At 36.0% G+C, this 17,344-nt stretch overlaps 1 protein-coding gene across 1 annotated transcript; it reads left to right on the top strand.

Annotated features, from left to right (window-relative positions):
• Window positions 1-829: 829 nt before the first annotated feature.
• Window positions 830-3,827, top strand: LOC117320585 (transforming growth factor-beta-induced protein ig-h3-like). Its single transcript, XM_033875141.1, has 6 exons — window positions 830-968; window positions 1,226-1,444; window positions 1,883-2,065; window positions 2,453-2,551; window positions 2,887-3,000; window positions 3,694-3,827. The coding sequence occupies exons 1-6, from the start codon at window positions 830-832 to the stop codon at window positions 3,825-3,827; spliced, it is 888 nt and encodes a 295-aa protein (XP_033731032.1).
• The last annotated feature ends 13,517 nt before the right edge of the window (window positions 3,828-17,344 follow it).

Genomic DNA, 17,344 nt, shown 5'->3' with positions numbered 1-17,344 from the left:
TAGATATACATCATGTGATATACATAATGTATGTATCTTATCGTGTATGTATCGCATATTTATAGCTTGAACACTTAATTCGAGTTGGTACCGACACCGTATAGGTGATTATGGTAGGACCGCTTCACGGCTGAGCGCTCCCAAGTCGAGGCTAGCCGCGGGACTCGATGGTCACGGATGGCTGCTGTCCAGGTAAAGTAGTCTACGGCTGGCAGTGCTGGTATTGCCGCGCGACAGAACCGCCCGAGGCGAATCTCGCAATATTCGTCATGATGTTTAATATTAGGCGATTTTCACGAAAACTGGATTGCTCCGTCAATATTAGATTCGAGGAGCAGAATTCGCGTCAGTGGAGAACAAAATAGACCCTGTCGGACATTTCTAGACTGTCGGGGAAACTTTTAGATAGTCATGAAATAAATAGTGTAAAGTTCATGATTTCTAGATAGCTCGATAGAATTAGACGGTGGTCATGTTAAATTGGATATGATTCACAGAACTAGCTTTGACCGTCGAAAATTAGCCATGAAAATTCATAATTAGATACGATGCTGAAAAAATGGACTGGGTTGGGTTAAATTAGATCTTTTTTGGTAAAATTGGTGAAAATTTCAGAATTAGTAGAAAATATGAAAAAACTAGTACATTCGTGTCTCCCAGTGCACGTTTACGCAACACGGGGGGTCACACTGAATTGTTATATCACCAATTTATGAAACAGATCGTTGATTGAAATCAGTATAAATAGGAGTGGAATATCGCCAAAAACTAGCAGTCACCTCAGAGTCCTCCAGACGAAATCACTTCTAATCTTCATTCAAGACGCACCATGTTCCGTCTAATTTGCTTTACTCTTGCTCTACATGCCGTATTGGGCGGTAACCTAGTAGAGGTATTACAGTCCTCCGGAGAGTCAACACTGGTCAGTCTGGTACAGAAAGCAGGCCTAGCTGATGCACTTGGACAAGGTCAGTAATCGCTTGTGCAAATTACCGATTTTCATATTATTTATATCATGTATAACGTGTTCTTATCCTGATATTATTTACAACAATCAGACGTTGTGAACCTGCCACAAACATACGAATGAATTATTTCAATGCATTGGTGTCAACTGTTATATTTTTTTTAAATTTTGATATTACACTAAATGAGATATATAAATATATAAAGGAGCTCTGCATGTAACCAATGCACACTAAAAGCCCACTCTAACAACTTACAGGAACCTTCACCATTTTTGCCCCCACCAACGCTGCTTTTGCCAAGTTACCCGCAGATGTTCTTGTCTCACTCAGCAACGACGTAAATGCTCTCGCCAACGTTTTGAAATACCACGTGGTTCCGGGATCTATCCGGAAACAGGATGCATCAAACGAGGCTCAACTTACTACTTTGGCTGGTCAGAAAGTCCGTCTCAACATCTACAGTCATAATCATGTAAGTGCAATTATGCAATTATTATGCAATTATATTTCTTATCAATATTTCTTTAAGTGGTTGAGCATGTAGTTCAGTTAAATACATTTTTGTTGCGAAAATGAAACATTATTTCATCGTAGATATCTCTTTTTGCAATATGTAAAAAGCAAACTGTTGCAACAACTAATATGCAAATTAAATAATTGATTAATAAACACAGCATGGAAATTGATTATTGACCTGCTTAGGTACAGTCGAAGCGAAACAAGAAAACAAATCAGTTATTGGTTTTGTGTTGATAGGAGTAATGTTTTTCTTCGGATTCATCGATAGCATAAAGTAATAAACCTACATGTTCATAATCAGTAATTACCGTATGCATATAACTGTACACAATTAAGTAAGATTTGGAGAGTGGATCTAAAGTTATGGTAATATATGTTTCTCAATCATCAGGAAGTTACTGTGGAAGGATCAAGGATAACACATTTTGACAATGAAGCTGACAACGGATATGTCCATATTATTGATACAGTAATGATGCCACCAGAGGGCAGTATCGTCGATATCGTTGCTGGCGCCTCAGAGTTATCCACCTTGTTATCGAAGGTCAAATCAGCAAATCTGGTATCAGCCCTACAAGGTAAGTTCAGTATACAATAATAGTTGTTGCTATCGAACGCTATCATAGGCAATAGGTCTATCTTCACTAAGTTAAAATAGTAGTATTTCAGGCTGAAATTTATGATGATATTTCATTTACTCTATTTTCATTAAAAAGATGGACTTAGAAAACTGGTTTAAGACAAAGGTATTCCAAGTTTTATATGAAGTCAGGATATGTTGATCAAAGACTTGCCGGTGTTTCTATTTCTTAAACATCAATAGTTGCTTACATAAGATATGCTATATTTAAGTTTTTCAATTAAAAAAATCATAAGATGTGAAATTTTAAAGTAAATCTAATACAATATTTTAGTGTATTGAAAAATACTTGATGTTCTTGTACATTACTATCTGAAACCAATAGGTGACGCTCTCACTGTATTTGCCCCGACAAATGACGCATTTGCACGACTTGGATCAAGAGTATTGAACCACCTTGCACAAAACCCACAACTTCTAAAAGGTAAGATTTGAGAAACACGAAGCTACACTTTGTATTGAATTATACATTTTTTCATTTGCAAATATGCAAATGGGATCAAACACAAGATGCAAATTTTTTTATCCATCTTCTCCCCTAGTAACTGTGACCAAGTCATACTATAACCAATTAGTCACAAGCTATTGCATTGGCATGACATGTTTTGGTATATACAAAAATAACAAGAAATGACAAAATCATTGAAACATTTTCTGCGATTTTTTCTTAATGGAATTAGTACTATAGTGATTGTCTAACTTACCACCGATATATTTAGATTAATTTAGTTTTGAACAATTTTCTGTCTTTACTATCAGAAATCCTTGAATACCACGTGGTCCCACACACAGAATATTCCGCCGGTCTGTACAACAGGGAACACATTAGAACACTTGATACTCACCATGACGTCATCAGAATACGTACCACAGGTATGTAATGGTGCTCTCCCTCTGTTGGTGCCTCTAATATATTGCTCATTGAAGCAAAGGCCATATCATTACAATGCTACCTCTCCTAAATTGACTCTGTAACCGCTGTAGGGAACAACCAACCAATTGAAAAAATATATTTTTGAAACAGCCCCTGTGTATAGAAAGTTGAGCCAAGGATAAAATGTCTGGCAGCCACTGATTGGCCAGTATGTTATGAAGTGAGAAAATAGATATGTAGCCTGATAGGTAACTATCAATAAGAAATGTTGATATAGATTTCTTAAGTCCGATTGGTTTTTTCCCCAACAGTTCTCGTGATAATAGTAAACAGGTAAACATTTAAGATTTTTGAGAATTTTTACTGCGAAATTCACCTATTTTCAAAATGGGTACCCTGGAGAAAATTTGAGCTGAAGGACCCAACGTTTTTTTTTTGATTAGGTGTTATATCAGACCCTAAACTTTTGTTATAAACTATAATCGTCATATTCAATTCAAGAATTTGAATGAAATAATCCAAAACGTTAACACTAAAGCCTATGGGAAAACAATTGGTTGGTTGGTCTCTATAGACGGTGTCATTCTGACCAAATAAACATCATGAGATTACTACAGAAGCTATGTCGCAATGGAATTGTTATTTTCCATTCTCAACTATTTTACGTCATTGATACCTTGTTATTTTTACAGGAACCTCAGTTTACGCCAACAATGCTCAAGTAATCAAGGCCAATATCGCCGCCACCAACGGAGTAGTCCATAAAATTGACCACGTGCTTATACCTCTGAGGCATCTAGGATCTGCAATATTTGGAAAGAAATAAGAAAAACCTCATCAAATGTACATATCAACATTATATAGTCATTCATCAACATTGTTAATTGTTATCTTTCTTGTATATACAGTATTGTTTTTTTTAAATAACATTGACTTACTTAAATCAAGACTTACAGTTTTACCTTCAAATCAGTTGTATGTAATAAATCAAGCGACCGTACATCAGCAAGGATGAAGTTTATGACAAATTAGATAAATAATGCAAATATATAACAAATGAATGAAATTAACGTCTTTGTGAACACAAGTAACACACGAGAGGCTTTATTTATTTATTTGTATTTTTTCTTTGTATTATTTTATTTGCAAACTTAAGCATAATAAGCATGACTGAAAAAAAAACTTAACACAGAAGAACACACACAAGAGCACACTCTCACATACAGACACCTACCCATACACACCCGCAATCAATTAAGGTTAGAGAGAGGAAAAGAGAGAGTAAATATAACAAATTGATAGATTACATATGTAAAAAATCAAAATGAGCTACACGGCTAATACACAGGCACTTTAACAATCGATTGCCTAAATTACAATATATACCAATTGTGAATTGTAATGAAATATATAATATATATTAATATATTAAACTCTTGATTCCATTGTCGGGTACCAGAAGGTGTTGATTCTTGATGAAGAAGTTCTTCATAAGAGAGAAAGATTAAGATTAAGTGTCTGGATTTGTGTATCAAATCATTCACTACAAAACCACCTGCCTTAAACCAGTCTTGAAAGAAAACTAACTTATTATTTACCTCGAGGTTTTTGATAACCAAAGAGAAGACTTTAAAATATACTTTTTCCTGCTATTCTCATAATTTCTGAGTTGTTTAAAAGCTAAATTATTGCTTTTAGAATTACTGTATATATTTGTATATATTTGACTTATCAACTCAAAATAAGATATACCAAGCGACCTCTCCAATTCATCTAACATCAAACCAGTGACGTCTGTATACTGTTCTTTCAGGATTGGTATATTTTCAATCTCAATGCCTTAAATGTGGTTATTATCTTATATTTTGGCATCTTAAACTCAAGCTAATGATATGAATGTATATGGGATAGTGGATCACCTTGACGACAGCCGTGTTAAATATTAATAAGCTGATATGTATATTTCCCCAATTCCTGCAAGAAAGATATGCAGTCTGATTATTATTAATATTACCCAAAATAGTTTTTGTCCTATGTGAAATTACCCCAGATGCGATCTTAAAAATGATATTTAATAATATCATTGTGTAATTAATTATTAGCCGGTTGAGAAGGCATGATTTAACAAGCGCAAAATGAAATTACATAAATACTTTTAAAACTTTTAAACATTTCTTACGTGATCCGCTTAGACAATTAGGGATTGTTTTTCATATCCTTAAATGTTTCCATAGACTCTTAAATCACATAAATATGATTTTCTCTTCCTCGGCTGCTGATCATCAGCCATTGGTTGTTAGTACAAATGATGACACTGTGTCGTCAGAAATAATGCATTCTATCCTACATAGAATAAAATCTTTGCACTTCCTGCTCGTCGATGATATCGCACTAGCTGGGAAGAATATCTTAATAGGTTCGCAGATAGAATGTGAAAGTTCGAGAATTCTCACAGCATTCATAGTTCAAATAAAGTTCACATTCGATATTGTAGAGAAGTTTGTCCGTTATCTTTATTTAACAACGCAGATTACCACAAAAAACATAAAAAATATTCTTCGTTTTGATAAAATAGGAAAAGTTTGAACCAGAACCAAAATACTTAAACAGCAAATTTACCGCCGATGATATTTGTTTTTTAAGCATTTTGTGAAAAGGCCACGTTTTTGTGAATAAATTACAATTAAGCATATAGAGAGCTCTATCACTTGCCCTAATCCTGCCCTAAGATCATAACTTTACCGTTGGTGCAAAGTGTTGATTTTTGGCTTGGATATGTGTCACCCCAATGACCTGTAGAACGATAGTGGACACAACAGACCACCCTGTAGCACTCCAGAACTGAATGCACACACACAAATGCCGACATGTGTTGGCCACGTACGTCCATAAATGACCATCGCTGTATAATTATAGTTAGGACGTTAAATTGCATGACTGATGTTGTCTAAACAACTCTTACAACAATATACCCCAATGACATTGTTCTTTTAAAACAACGTTTTACATTATTAAATAGCTTCTATGTCCATGATTTCAAATATTATATTTAAGCGCTTCTATCCAATTTAGAAAATTGCATAATACAGTACCGTTTTGACAAAGAAAGATATGTGTGTAGGTGCGGATTGTGAAGTTGACTTTGGAAGAGACATGAAAACTTTGATATTAGCTGAAAACTTTAGACTTTCCCAGCACAATTGGTTGCTAGATGTTTTAAAAGCTGACGGCAATAACTTTATTAATGATAAAAAGTGTGAGACGTGTGCTAAGTGTTCAGAGAATGATCAGAAATGAATGCCGCAACCTGAAGATCAAAATGTTGGGTGTTGATCTTGTTGCGCACTGAAACGTCCCTTTGTTACCCATAGAAGATCCACATTGTATGTTATGGCCAATCTTTCAACGCCAAATGCACACTATGTACGAATATTTTCAATCAAAACTATACAATTTGCCCACGCGCAAAACCCAAACTCATCTTCCATCATAAATCGATATGTCATTGGTCATCACGTATATGTTGTTCACAACATTTCACAGTGAAATAATATACAGTTGTTGACTGGGGTTGAGGGCAACAGATGATTTGTTGGACCCGAAGCCAAACTGTTGCCCGAGGCCGAAGGCCGAGGGCAACTGTTTGTGTGAGGGTCCAACAAATCATTTGTTGTCCGAAAACCCATTCGATAACTGTTTTGTTATACCCCATTGACTCAAAACATTTTTAGCATACATACTGCCTTCTTTTTCCTTGCAGCGCAGTAGAACTTCCGTAGAATTTCACACAATTCGTCAACTGTAACATTGGTAAGGGGCGATCCAACTGTACATCCAACTGCTTCACAGTATTCATGTAGAAGATTTTCAGCATTTCTGATAACGTTTTTCGTGTTTTTGCTGTCACGGTCGTTCAAAATCTTCTGAATTTCATCCTCTGTTGCTTCCACAAATCGAGTGCTGCCTTCCGCCATTATGTTTGTTTACCAAACGATAAGAGGATTGACGTCGCATTGACGTCACGAATTGTAGGTGTGACGTCACTCCGGTCCAACAACACATTTTAACAGTTCTTTGGACCGCTCGATGGAACAGTTCATTTATTGGCATTTTTGTCAATAGAGTTTATATAGAAACTATTTTATAGGGGTATGACAAATTGACCCGAATGTTGAAATTCGCCCTGATGGAAGAGAAATGGTGACTTTCCAGCTACCTTCCAGATCAAAGGAATCATCAATGATCTTTTGGAGATAAAACATGCTACTTATGTAGGAGTCTTCCTTATCTTTAGATGATAAGATTGTAAAACCTGGACAGGATGTACAAGAACACAGTTTCTAGAAATTTGTCCACATTATTCATCCTCCAATGACATTGGTATTTGAATTCCAAACCACAAAGATGCAATGCTGTTGCTCTCGGTAAAATTGAAGACGGAAATATCATCGAAACAGTGTTCAATTCTTTTTAACATGTCGGTTTTCAGTAAGACAGAAAGCATTTCATTCCATATTAGAAGCATTAGACAGTACTTTTGTTGTATTGTTCCGTTGACGTGACAATCTTACAAATGAAAATATTCTGGAGCACATCACAATGTTCTCCGAAGTATTTTGGTAAGCGGGCGACTGGCATACTTGACGATTAATATATATTTATTACCGAGCTCTGATCACAAGCTCCATAGAATCACCTACAGTGGCCAGAGGAAGCGGTATTATTTATAGTTAATGAGCATACCCTTTCCAAATTGTTACATTCTTGACATGGTAGGACACTTTCACGGGAAAAGCCTTAATTGACAGCCTCTCACGGCTAAGTAAAGATGAAAAATGTGGATGTTGATTGAGGGTTTAGGGATGTTTTGTCAGATTTGGTGTGACGTGATTTGACAAAGATGTCCTCTGATCTAAAACCTGAGCCGACTCAACATGCCGATCTACAAGCTTATCTTGATAGATTCGTCACTACATCTAAAAGCATTTAGCGCATGACTACAAATGGACTTCAACACGTAGCTGTATTTTTCACCTTCAGAAGTTTGGCTTAATGTAAAAAGAACATGTTTTCACTCACCACCACATTTGTATCTCCTGTTTTTAATCTTTTACATATATTATAGCATATCATTATTATAAGCATGTTCATGTTTGGGTTTTTTTTCCAAAAAAAAAAAATAATAATAATAATACTAATAATAAAATAAAATAAATCATATATAAATAAGATATTCTTGTGTATGTAATCTTTAGTTTAAATGACTATCTGCTGTAAACGATGACTACGGAGGCTACCAATAGCACAAACAAGCTATTGTATTTGCTTCTTAGGCCATTTTGAAATCCAACCTTTACCATTAGATCACAAAAGACGTTCTCTTCGTTTGCTTAGTTGTGTTAGAATTGGATTTCTCCACTTTTTTTCTGTATCACCTGTGTGGATTTTAACCCGTACAGTTAGATGGTTACTTATATCGTAAAGTCTATCGAGACGTGAAAGTCTTCTTTAAAGATGTAAAGATTTATATATATCAATTCAATGGAATGGTTCATGCCGATAATCAAAGATTTCTCGCTAACTTATTGTTTTTTTCTATCTTCTGCATCTGTTATTGGTAATCGGCATAGAGAATATGTTTCTAATAAATAATACATTTGAGTGTCATTCGTGCGAAGCATTTGTATCTTGGTATTTGATAGAACGTTCAAACACGTATGCAATGCATTGAGTCACCCTGTGTATAGTTACTTTATGCTAAAAGCAGCAGGTGCATACAAGAAATAAATTCTTCAACAATATCACCAAGGGGCGTTGGAAATGTCTATTAATGCATAAAGAGGCCTACGTATATTAAAAATGTATTTAAATCCGTCTGTGTCGATGACAACACCCTACATTAACGTCGTAGATTAGATCTTTGCTTAAAAAGAAACATAAGTGTTTTTGTGTTGTTGGTAATGTAAACTTTCTGTCGAGACAAGACATGTGACTATGTTTCGTCTGCAATTACATATAGTATGATATAGAGACAAAAAAAGAATACAAACTAATTGACTAGTGGTCATATATAATGAAACAATTAATGACAGAATGACATTGATGACGATATCAGACACGAGAACACTTGCCAGGGAACCACGCTCGTCTTGGGTGCTGGTCATGTGCGGAGTGAGGGGAGTTGAAAGGTACTCGTGTTAGTCGACAGTACACTGCATGCGCTACTCGCTCACTCACTACACACATATCACTCACAGCACGTGCAGATTACGTGAACACTGACGGCATTGTATAACAAGTAAATCCGTTAACATCAATATATTGAAGATACATCACATTTGATCTCAGAAAGTGGTTGACGTATCTAAACGTAATCATTAGTTGGCACAATTTGGCGTATCATACAACATGCAGTGATATACAACAGGACTATTCTTTTCCTGTACGGGCTTCACTTTTATCGCAGAGAGCCGAGTAATCAGATCGGAGCCTCGCTGTAAAGATTTGTAACGTGTAATTGATTTGCATCATCACACAGCTACACCTAAACTTTCCCACAGGAATCTCCCTCCGGTATCTACCCACTTACTACAACAAAGGGGGAAATTATCAGATAATTCTGTGACATGGACACTGCGGAGGGGCTGTGGGTTGTAAGTATCACAGCAACGTGAACACACAACTATTGATGAATTTACTGGTAATGCTATTTTGTGAAGTTTTGAAATTCTGGTTGGAATGTTCTTGCTCAGTTAAGTGACTTGTTTATGGTTTTAACCCCAAATGTATTACTTCAACTGTAAACATGGAAACAGCCGTTACCTCGAACGTTTACTGTAATAACAAATTATATCAAGAATGTCAGAAAATACAAAAAGTACTATTTGAAATCTGTAAAAGTAGTTTAAATCTACTGTCTCTAACCATCTAACCTTTGCAGACTCAACATGGCGACCTACATGTACATGCTAAATTTTATAACTAAATCGGTTTAGTGTATAAGTACGAATGGACTGTTATAGGAAAGCTGTAATGTTGGCCTGCAGAAGTTGATGACATTGCGTAACAAGTGAATTTGGATACAGCAATATATTGAAGATACGTCACATTTTGATCTCAGAGGGTTAGGTGCTGAAGTCAGACGTATCTAAACGTAATTTTCTGTTTCCGTATAATATAAATAAAGGGCATGACGATGAGCTTCTTTTCGCATAAAGAACTTATTATATATGTTTTAGATACGAACTACGAGGTTAAAGGTTATCTAGGAGAGATGTGGAGATAACTTATCTTAGAGAACATCTAAATAATAAATATCAATTACTTCCCTCTTGACGGTAGAAAAATATAAAATATTTAAGAAGTTGACACTTTTGTCATTCCTGTACAGTTGTAAAAGACTTCATAACAATTGCACGTAGTGACATCTATGTGGTGTTCCTACTACTTATGGTGAATTCATTATTGGATATTTTAAAGGGAGGATGTATATTTATATGTATGCATTTGGTCGTTCAACCGTGATTAATTGGTAATAATAACAGAAATACGATATTAGTTTACCTGATTATTGTGATGTTTACTCAGCTTAACACATGTATCTTCTTTTAAACGAGTGAGAATGCATACAATAACAATAAACTATTTGGGATTATTCGGTCAAAGATTTTAGAGGTAACTTTCCATGATCATCACCGGGGACGTTGAATTTCAATGAAGAAATGCAAGCTAGTAGATAGCGAATAGGCATTATATGCATTCATTTGCTTTCGGGAGATTTTAACATTTGTTCACCAAGGCGTTTCATGCGTTCCGGGACGAATATTTATTCATCTGATGTGTGTAGTGTCGAGTGTGAACATAGGATTATGTTTCCATTTCCCCAGAGCAAGACCAATAACTAAAAAATAACACTGTCGAATTGTTAAAATTTAATATTTTTCTCGAGCACTTTCCTTCGAGAATTCTTGAAAACATAATTGACTGCACGCGCCATACCTACCTAGGTAAAATCGATGAAATTCGCAATATAAATCTATTTTAAATCGACGACAACTACCAAACAAACTAAGGTTTAATCGACGATCCCCGCCATACAAACCTAGGTCGAATCGACGACCCCCGCCATACAAACCTTGGTTAAATCGACGTCACCTGCCATACACACCTAGGTATAATTGACGACATCCATAAAAAACTAGGTCAAATCGACGACACCCGCCACATAAGGCTTGGTTTAATTGACGACACCCTCCAAATACACCTAGGTCAAATCGACGACTATCCGCCATATAAATTTAGGTCAAGTTAAAGACACTGACCATACATACCTTGGTTAACTAAACGACACGAGCAATACAAGTCTAGTTTAAATCGACGAAACCCGCCTTACAAAACTTTGTTAAATCGATGACACTCGTCATACAAATCTAGGTTAAATCGACGAAATCCACCATGCAATCCTTGATTAAATCCACGACACCTGTGATACAAGTCTAGGTTAAATCGATGACACCAGCCAATCAAACCTTGGTTAAATCGATGACACCTGTCATACTAACCTACAGAGACCGGACAGAAGTATTCGGACAAACGCGTCGTAATATTTACCGCTAAATTTCGCGAGGCGCATAAAAATCAGGATAAATCCAGTTCGGAGGCTTGGTTCGCGTAATACTATACGTCATCGGAAAGATGACGTCACGCGGAATGTTGTGGCGGTAAAAATAAATTGCGTCGTCTGCTGACGGAATCGCAGGAATTCACGGAAGTAACATGGGTCGCCGTGGTAATGAATTGACATCAGGCTTAAGAAAAGCGGTGGTAGCGATTATAGAAGGTGGGATAAAACAAACAATTGTTGCAGATAGGTTAGAAATACCAAACTCTACAGTTTCTGATATTTGGAAGCGATATGTGAGACGAGGAAACACTGAAAAAACACATCGATGTGGAAGGACGCCATATTTGACAGATCGCGACCAGAGAAGGCTCTTGAAAGTTGTTCGTGGAAATAGGAGAAAATCGTTGGATGAAGTAACAGCCAAATTAAATGACTACAGGAACATTGTAAATGATGTACACGTTAGTAAAAAAACAATTGACAGAAATTAAAAAAATCAGGGATACCGTAGAAGGGTAGTGAAGAAAACTATGGTTGTTCGTGAAGTCAATCTGAGAAAACGTGTGTCATTTTGTTTTGAGAAAAGAAATCTGACTGTAGAAAAATATTCGAAAGATGTTATTTTTTCTGATGAAAGTCAAATCGTGATCGGCAACGACAGCAGAATTTTTATATGGAGGCGAAAAGACGAGGCATACCGGCCAGCCTCACAGCGGGCGAACGTTCAACTAAAGGCCAAAAGTGAGGCATTGTCAAGGGGAGACATTAGGAAAAGAAAGTTGTTCAGAAAGAAGAGAAAAGTTAAGATCCCAAATTTAGTCGCCTCTTAGGATCATGCAATGGGGGCAGCAGGTACAATTCTTACGCCCTACCTGCAGGGCAGACCAATAATTGGACGTATCTGTAAATTCCCAGAAGGAAAACATCGAAAAACTGTATAATCTGTTAAATTTCACTGGTTCAATTGCTAAAATTTTTTTTCTCGACCCTCTTTTTGAAAATGTTTCATAGTTGACCGCACACGGCATACAAACCTAGATCAAATAGACGACACCAACCAAACAAACTTATTTTAAATCGACGGCGACCGTTAAATTGGTGGCACCCACCACACAAACCTAGCTTAAGTTGACGACATCCACCATTCAAACCTAGGTTAAATCGACGATCCCCGCCACATACACCTTGGTCAATCGACGACCCCCGCCACATACACCTTAGTCAATCGACGACCCCCGTCATACAAATTTAGATCAAATCGATGACACCAGCCAAATTAACCTGGGTTAAATGAACGACTACCGCCATGCAAACCCTGTTAAAATCGACCTCACCTGCCATACAAACCTAGGTTATATCGACGACCTGAAATACAAACCTAGGTTAAATTGACGACCCCCCCCCCCCCCCCCCATACAAACCTAGGTTATATCGACGACCTGAAATACAAACCTATGTGAAATTGACGACACCGGCCATACAAACCTATGCTAACTAGACGACGCCAGCAATACAAACCTCGGTAAACACGACAGAACCTACCATACAATCCGTGGTTAAATTGACGTCAATCGCCATACAACAAAGACTTAATAACATCCTCAAAATGATGTTTCAGTGAGATAGCACTGTAAATCGGCAAAAGTTCCGATCTATCACAAGGAGAATTAACACAAACATACCGCAGCCTCCCAAAACACACATACGCACTCACAACACGCATGCATGTCGCACACACGGGATGCCGTCCTTAAATGACCTTAACTGTTAACAGGACGTTAAACAAAATAAACCAAACCAAGTAAATAGTGAGAACAGAAGAAAACAAGCATTTTGCCCGATACTGAATGATACTAATTCAACTGACGGGAAGATTAATACATATTGTAAAGCTATGACCATCTGACAAATTTAAATGATAGACGCAGATTGATGGAGACTATATTAACTTTGATAGTTTACCCCTAGCGATGACATTAGGAAACAGTTTGTTTCCTTAGGCGAGTTAAAACTAGTTTTGACGTGGCTAGAATCGGTCGTTTTTTCGCCAAGTCTCTTGTTCATATTTTGATAATTGCGTATAAATAAGTCTACCTGCAACACTTTACATTCTGCGATAAAAGCGTGAAATATGTAACCATATTAACTTGTCAAGCAAAGTCACAACTGCGCACATAATCTGCACGTGCTTTGAGCGATATTTGTGTTGTAAGTGAGCGTATAGCGCATGCGGTGTACTGTCTACTGACCATGCGTGTCTGTTCAGTCCCCCAATTTCGCACCAGAACGGCACCCAGCACGCACCCGGTTCCCTGGGAAGTGTTCTATATCATAATGATATCATTAGATAATAATGTAGGACTATTAAGCAATAGGTTTGTATTGAAAGTTGCTGTCTCTACATTTAACAAAAGCGCGGACGACCCATCATCTCATGTCGTGTCTATGACAGAAAGATTGTATTACCAACAACGCCACAACACTAATGTTGTTTTTGAAACCTAAGATCATATCTACAACGTTGATGTAGGGTAAAGGCATTAAAATATATATTGATGTGACTATGTCATATACGCAGGCCTCTTTGTTCATTAATATACATTTCTGACACTCCTCGGTGATGTTGATAAGAATTAAATTTATCTATGCAGTTGCTGCTTTTAGTATACTGTAGCTCTAAACAGGATGACTCATCACATTATAGACGTGTTTGGTGGTTCTTTCGTATTGCTAGATATATGGGATTTGCACGAGAGACACTCCAATGGACTTATTATGAGACACATTCTCAGGGCACATTACCAGTATTATATATTGTTACCGCAGAAGACAGGAAACCTTTAATTTATGAAAATCTTAGATATAATCATAATCGGCCTTACACATTCCAATGGAATTATATAAGAACAAATACAAAAACGAAAAAAAATGTTCAATACATCAGTTCGTGTCATATGACAGAGAATTTCTGTATTAGGAAGTTCGTACGATTTGGTCCGACTGCATATCATACAAATCTTAATTGTCCTTATACAAGCTTTTTTTCAACACAACAAAAATATACTTTAAAATTGTCACCCCTTTATATTTCATAGATATCTTTTTTTCAATGTTTCATATTGTACACCTGTACTATCTTAATATTATTGTTTCCATTTACAATCCATATATTTAAACTGTATTTTATCATCATGAAACACTCTCGATTAATCACAACATGGGGCGTATTGTCAGTAAGATAATAAGTGAAATTTGACAGTTTTTGGAATTTCCCCCTCCAAAATGCAAATAGTTACATCTGAACATGATAGGCAGTTTTTGTAGTCTATCGCTAACTGTATTTAAGACAATATTTAAACTATTATTCTTTGTTTACTTTTTTCTGTATTTTCGTTTGATTAGTGTATTATATTATCCTGAGTTGTAATGATATTGTGTCCTTTTTTCCTGAAGTAAAACAGAGTCAATTCTTGTAGAAAAGATAGGTAACATGTCAGCACCTTTTAATAGTTATTAAAAAATATTTTCAAACCATCTTATATTAACACTTGATCAAACAAAGTATTTTTCTAGAATGGTGATTGACCAAGTGATGCCATTTTAGATATGGTATTTGTCTTTCCTGAAAAAATATGATATTGGTCATTGTCCTGACAGACGTTCCAGTTATTCCATCTACTTGTCCTTTGGCCTTCGGCGATAAGCCCAGTCCAGTTCTGCTTACTTCCCCCGGGCCTTAAAGATGATAATACGATACCCCCATTACTTAATTACACGAAAGTGTGAAGGTGGTAACCTTTCGTAAGTAATTTAGTAAGGAGAATGATTTAACATGAGACCAAAAATACAATGACCAGAACGGAACGTAATCCAAGGACCTCCTAATCCGGACACTCTAAATATTTTAGCGTCCTGGTCACAGGCGTTCATACCAGTCCAGTTCAACTGCATTTATCGGCTTAATTTACGGCCAAAACAGTACATGATGATGTAACCACAGTAAACCTTAATTTGAAATCATAAGGAAGTGTTCATTAAAAAGATGAATATAGCTGTAATGCGTCTTCCTGATTCAACAGATCTTTGTTATTATTCTAGATGTTTCTAAAATCATCAAACAATGTAGTTGAGAGTTGTAATTGTTTCTGAGCGATTAAGATAACAAACTTCGCTAAAATATCAAAAGTGAATTGTACTAAAAAATACAACTAAAGTAGCGTTATAATAAAACAAAACTTACCACTAATTATGGATGCTTTGATAAGTATCGTACTGTCAAATTCTATTTTTCTACATATTAAGATTTTCTTCCAAACTAGTATGTAATCACTGAACAGCTGGAACCGCGGAGTTGTTCAGTTGATCAGCAGCCGAATGAGAGAATTAAATATTTATGTGATGAAGGAGTTTATATAAGACTTGGTTACAGGCACTGCAGATTACTTTCAGTCGACTCATTGATGCATGGAGCAGGATATTACCGTGATGGGCATTTTGAATAATTTCCTCCACGCAAAAGGATATCGGAAAATAGGAATGGAATTTCTGTGTTTTATGTTACTTTTTACAGCCATAGACGCTTCAATCAGCGAGGCCCTCTGTAAAAGTGACCAGTTCAGTAGAGTATATCGAGTTGTACAAACGGGCCTTAGTTTGGAAACAATCAGTTCAAATACCGGAGTTCGAAACCGTGTCATGTGTGCCACGCACTGTATAAATGAAGGATGTTTATCTTTTTCGTATACAGCAGGCAACAAAACTTGTATCACGTACTCTCGCCCAATTGTCGACGTGAACCATGGTGACACATCAATTCTAACTGTGTACTTCTCAAGAGTTCTGGGTAAGCCTCTTTATTTGTTACATACATGTATAGTAACATTTTGACGTTGCTATATAGAAATATTTATTATATAGGAAATCCTAATTTCATGCAAATATAAGCTGTTGTAGTGACGTGTGGTTTGCTGTATAGACATATTTATTATACAGAAAATCATAATTTAATCCAAATATACGCTTTTGTAGTGACGTCTCAAAATAAAAGAAAATCGGACAGAATCCAACGCCAAACATTGCCTATTACTAAAGAAATAAAAAATGAAAACATTTTAGAGGACTAAATTTTCATTTGTCTTATTTAAATCACGAACAAAATTGGTAAAAGTAACAATACTAATAAAATTAAATAAATAAAAACACCAAAAAAGAAGATAAAGTCGCGCATATGGGTTAATGGATTTGAAAAGCACAAAAAAATAAGTGTATTGAAATAAATGTGTTATTCTACCTTTTCCCGCTATTTCCTCATGTTTTTGTATGTGGGTACAGTTGTTTAGTAATCATGGTGCACAAAGAAGTCCTAATTGCAAAATCGACACTTGATTGGTTTTTTTATATAAATTTCTGGGAAATTTAAACATCTTTATTAAATTTGACGGCAGTTTTCATCATTTTCATCTAAATAATTATCTTCCTATTACATTTCTTTGATAAGTATTGCTTTTGAGAAATGGGGTGCACGGGGACGATTTATAGAGCAAATGTTAATGTTCCTGTTTCGATATTGAAACACTGGTGTCTCCGGTACCAAATGCTGCGTGGCCACGATTAAATTTTGATACATGGATTAATGGATCGTTAAATAAATTATTTGCATATCATTACAAAACCATAGCATGTATTGTGTAGAACGTTTTCAGTTATATGTACAAATTTGT

This window comes from Pecten maximus, unplaced genomic scaffold, assembly GCF_902652985.1.
Source record: "Pecten maximus unplaced genomic scaffold, xPecMax1.1, whole genome shotgun sequence".
NCBI lineage: Eukaryota > Metazoa > Mollusca > Bivalvia > Pectinida > Pectinidae > Pecten > Pecten maximus.
The sequence above is the reverse complement of the archived record's forward strand: the minus strand, read 5'-3'. Positions and strand labels throughout refer to the sequence as shown.

Coding starts and splice junctions, on each gene's coding strand:
- LOC117320585 (XM_033875141.1), top strand. CDS start 830: ATGTTCCGTCTAATTTGCTTTACTCTTGCTCTACATGCCGTATTGGGC. Junction 969..1,225: donor AGCTGATGCACTTGGACAAG/GTCAGTAATCGC, acceptor AACAACTTACAG/GAACCTTCACCATTTTTGCC. Junction 3,001..3,693: donor CATCAGAATACGTACCACAG/GTATGTAATGGT, acceptor TTATTTTTACAG/GAACCTCAGTTTACGCCAAC.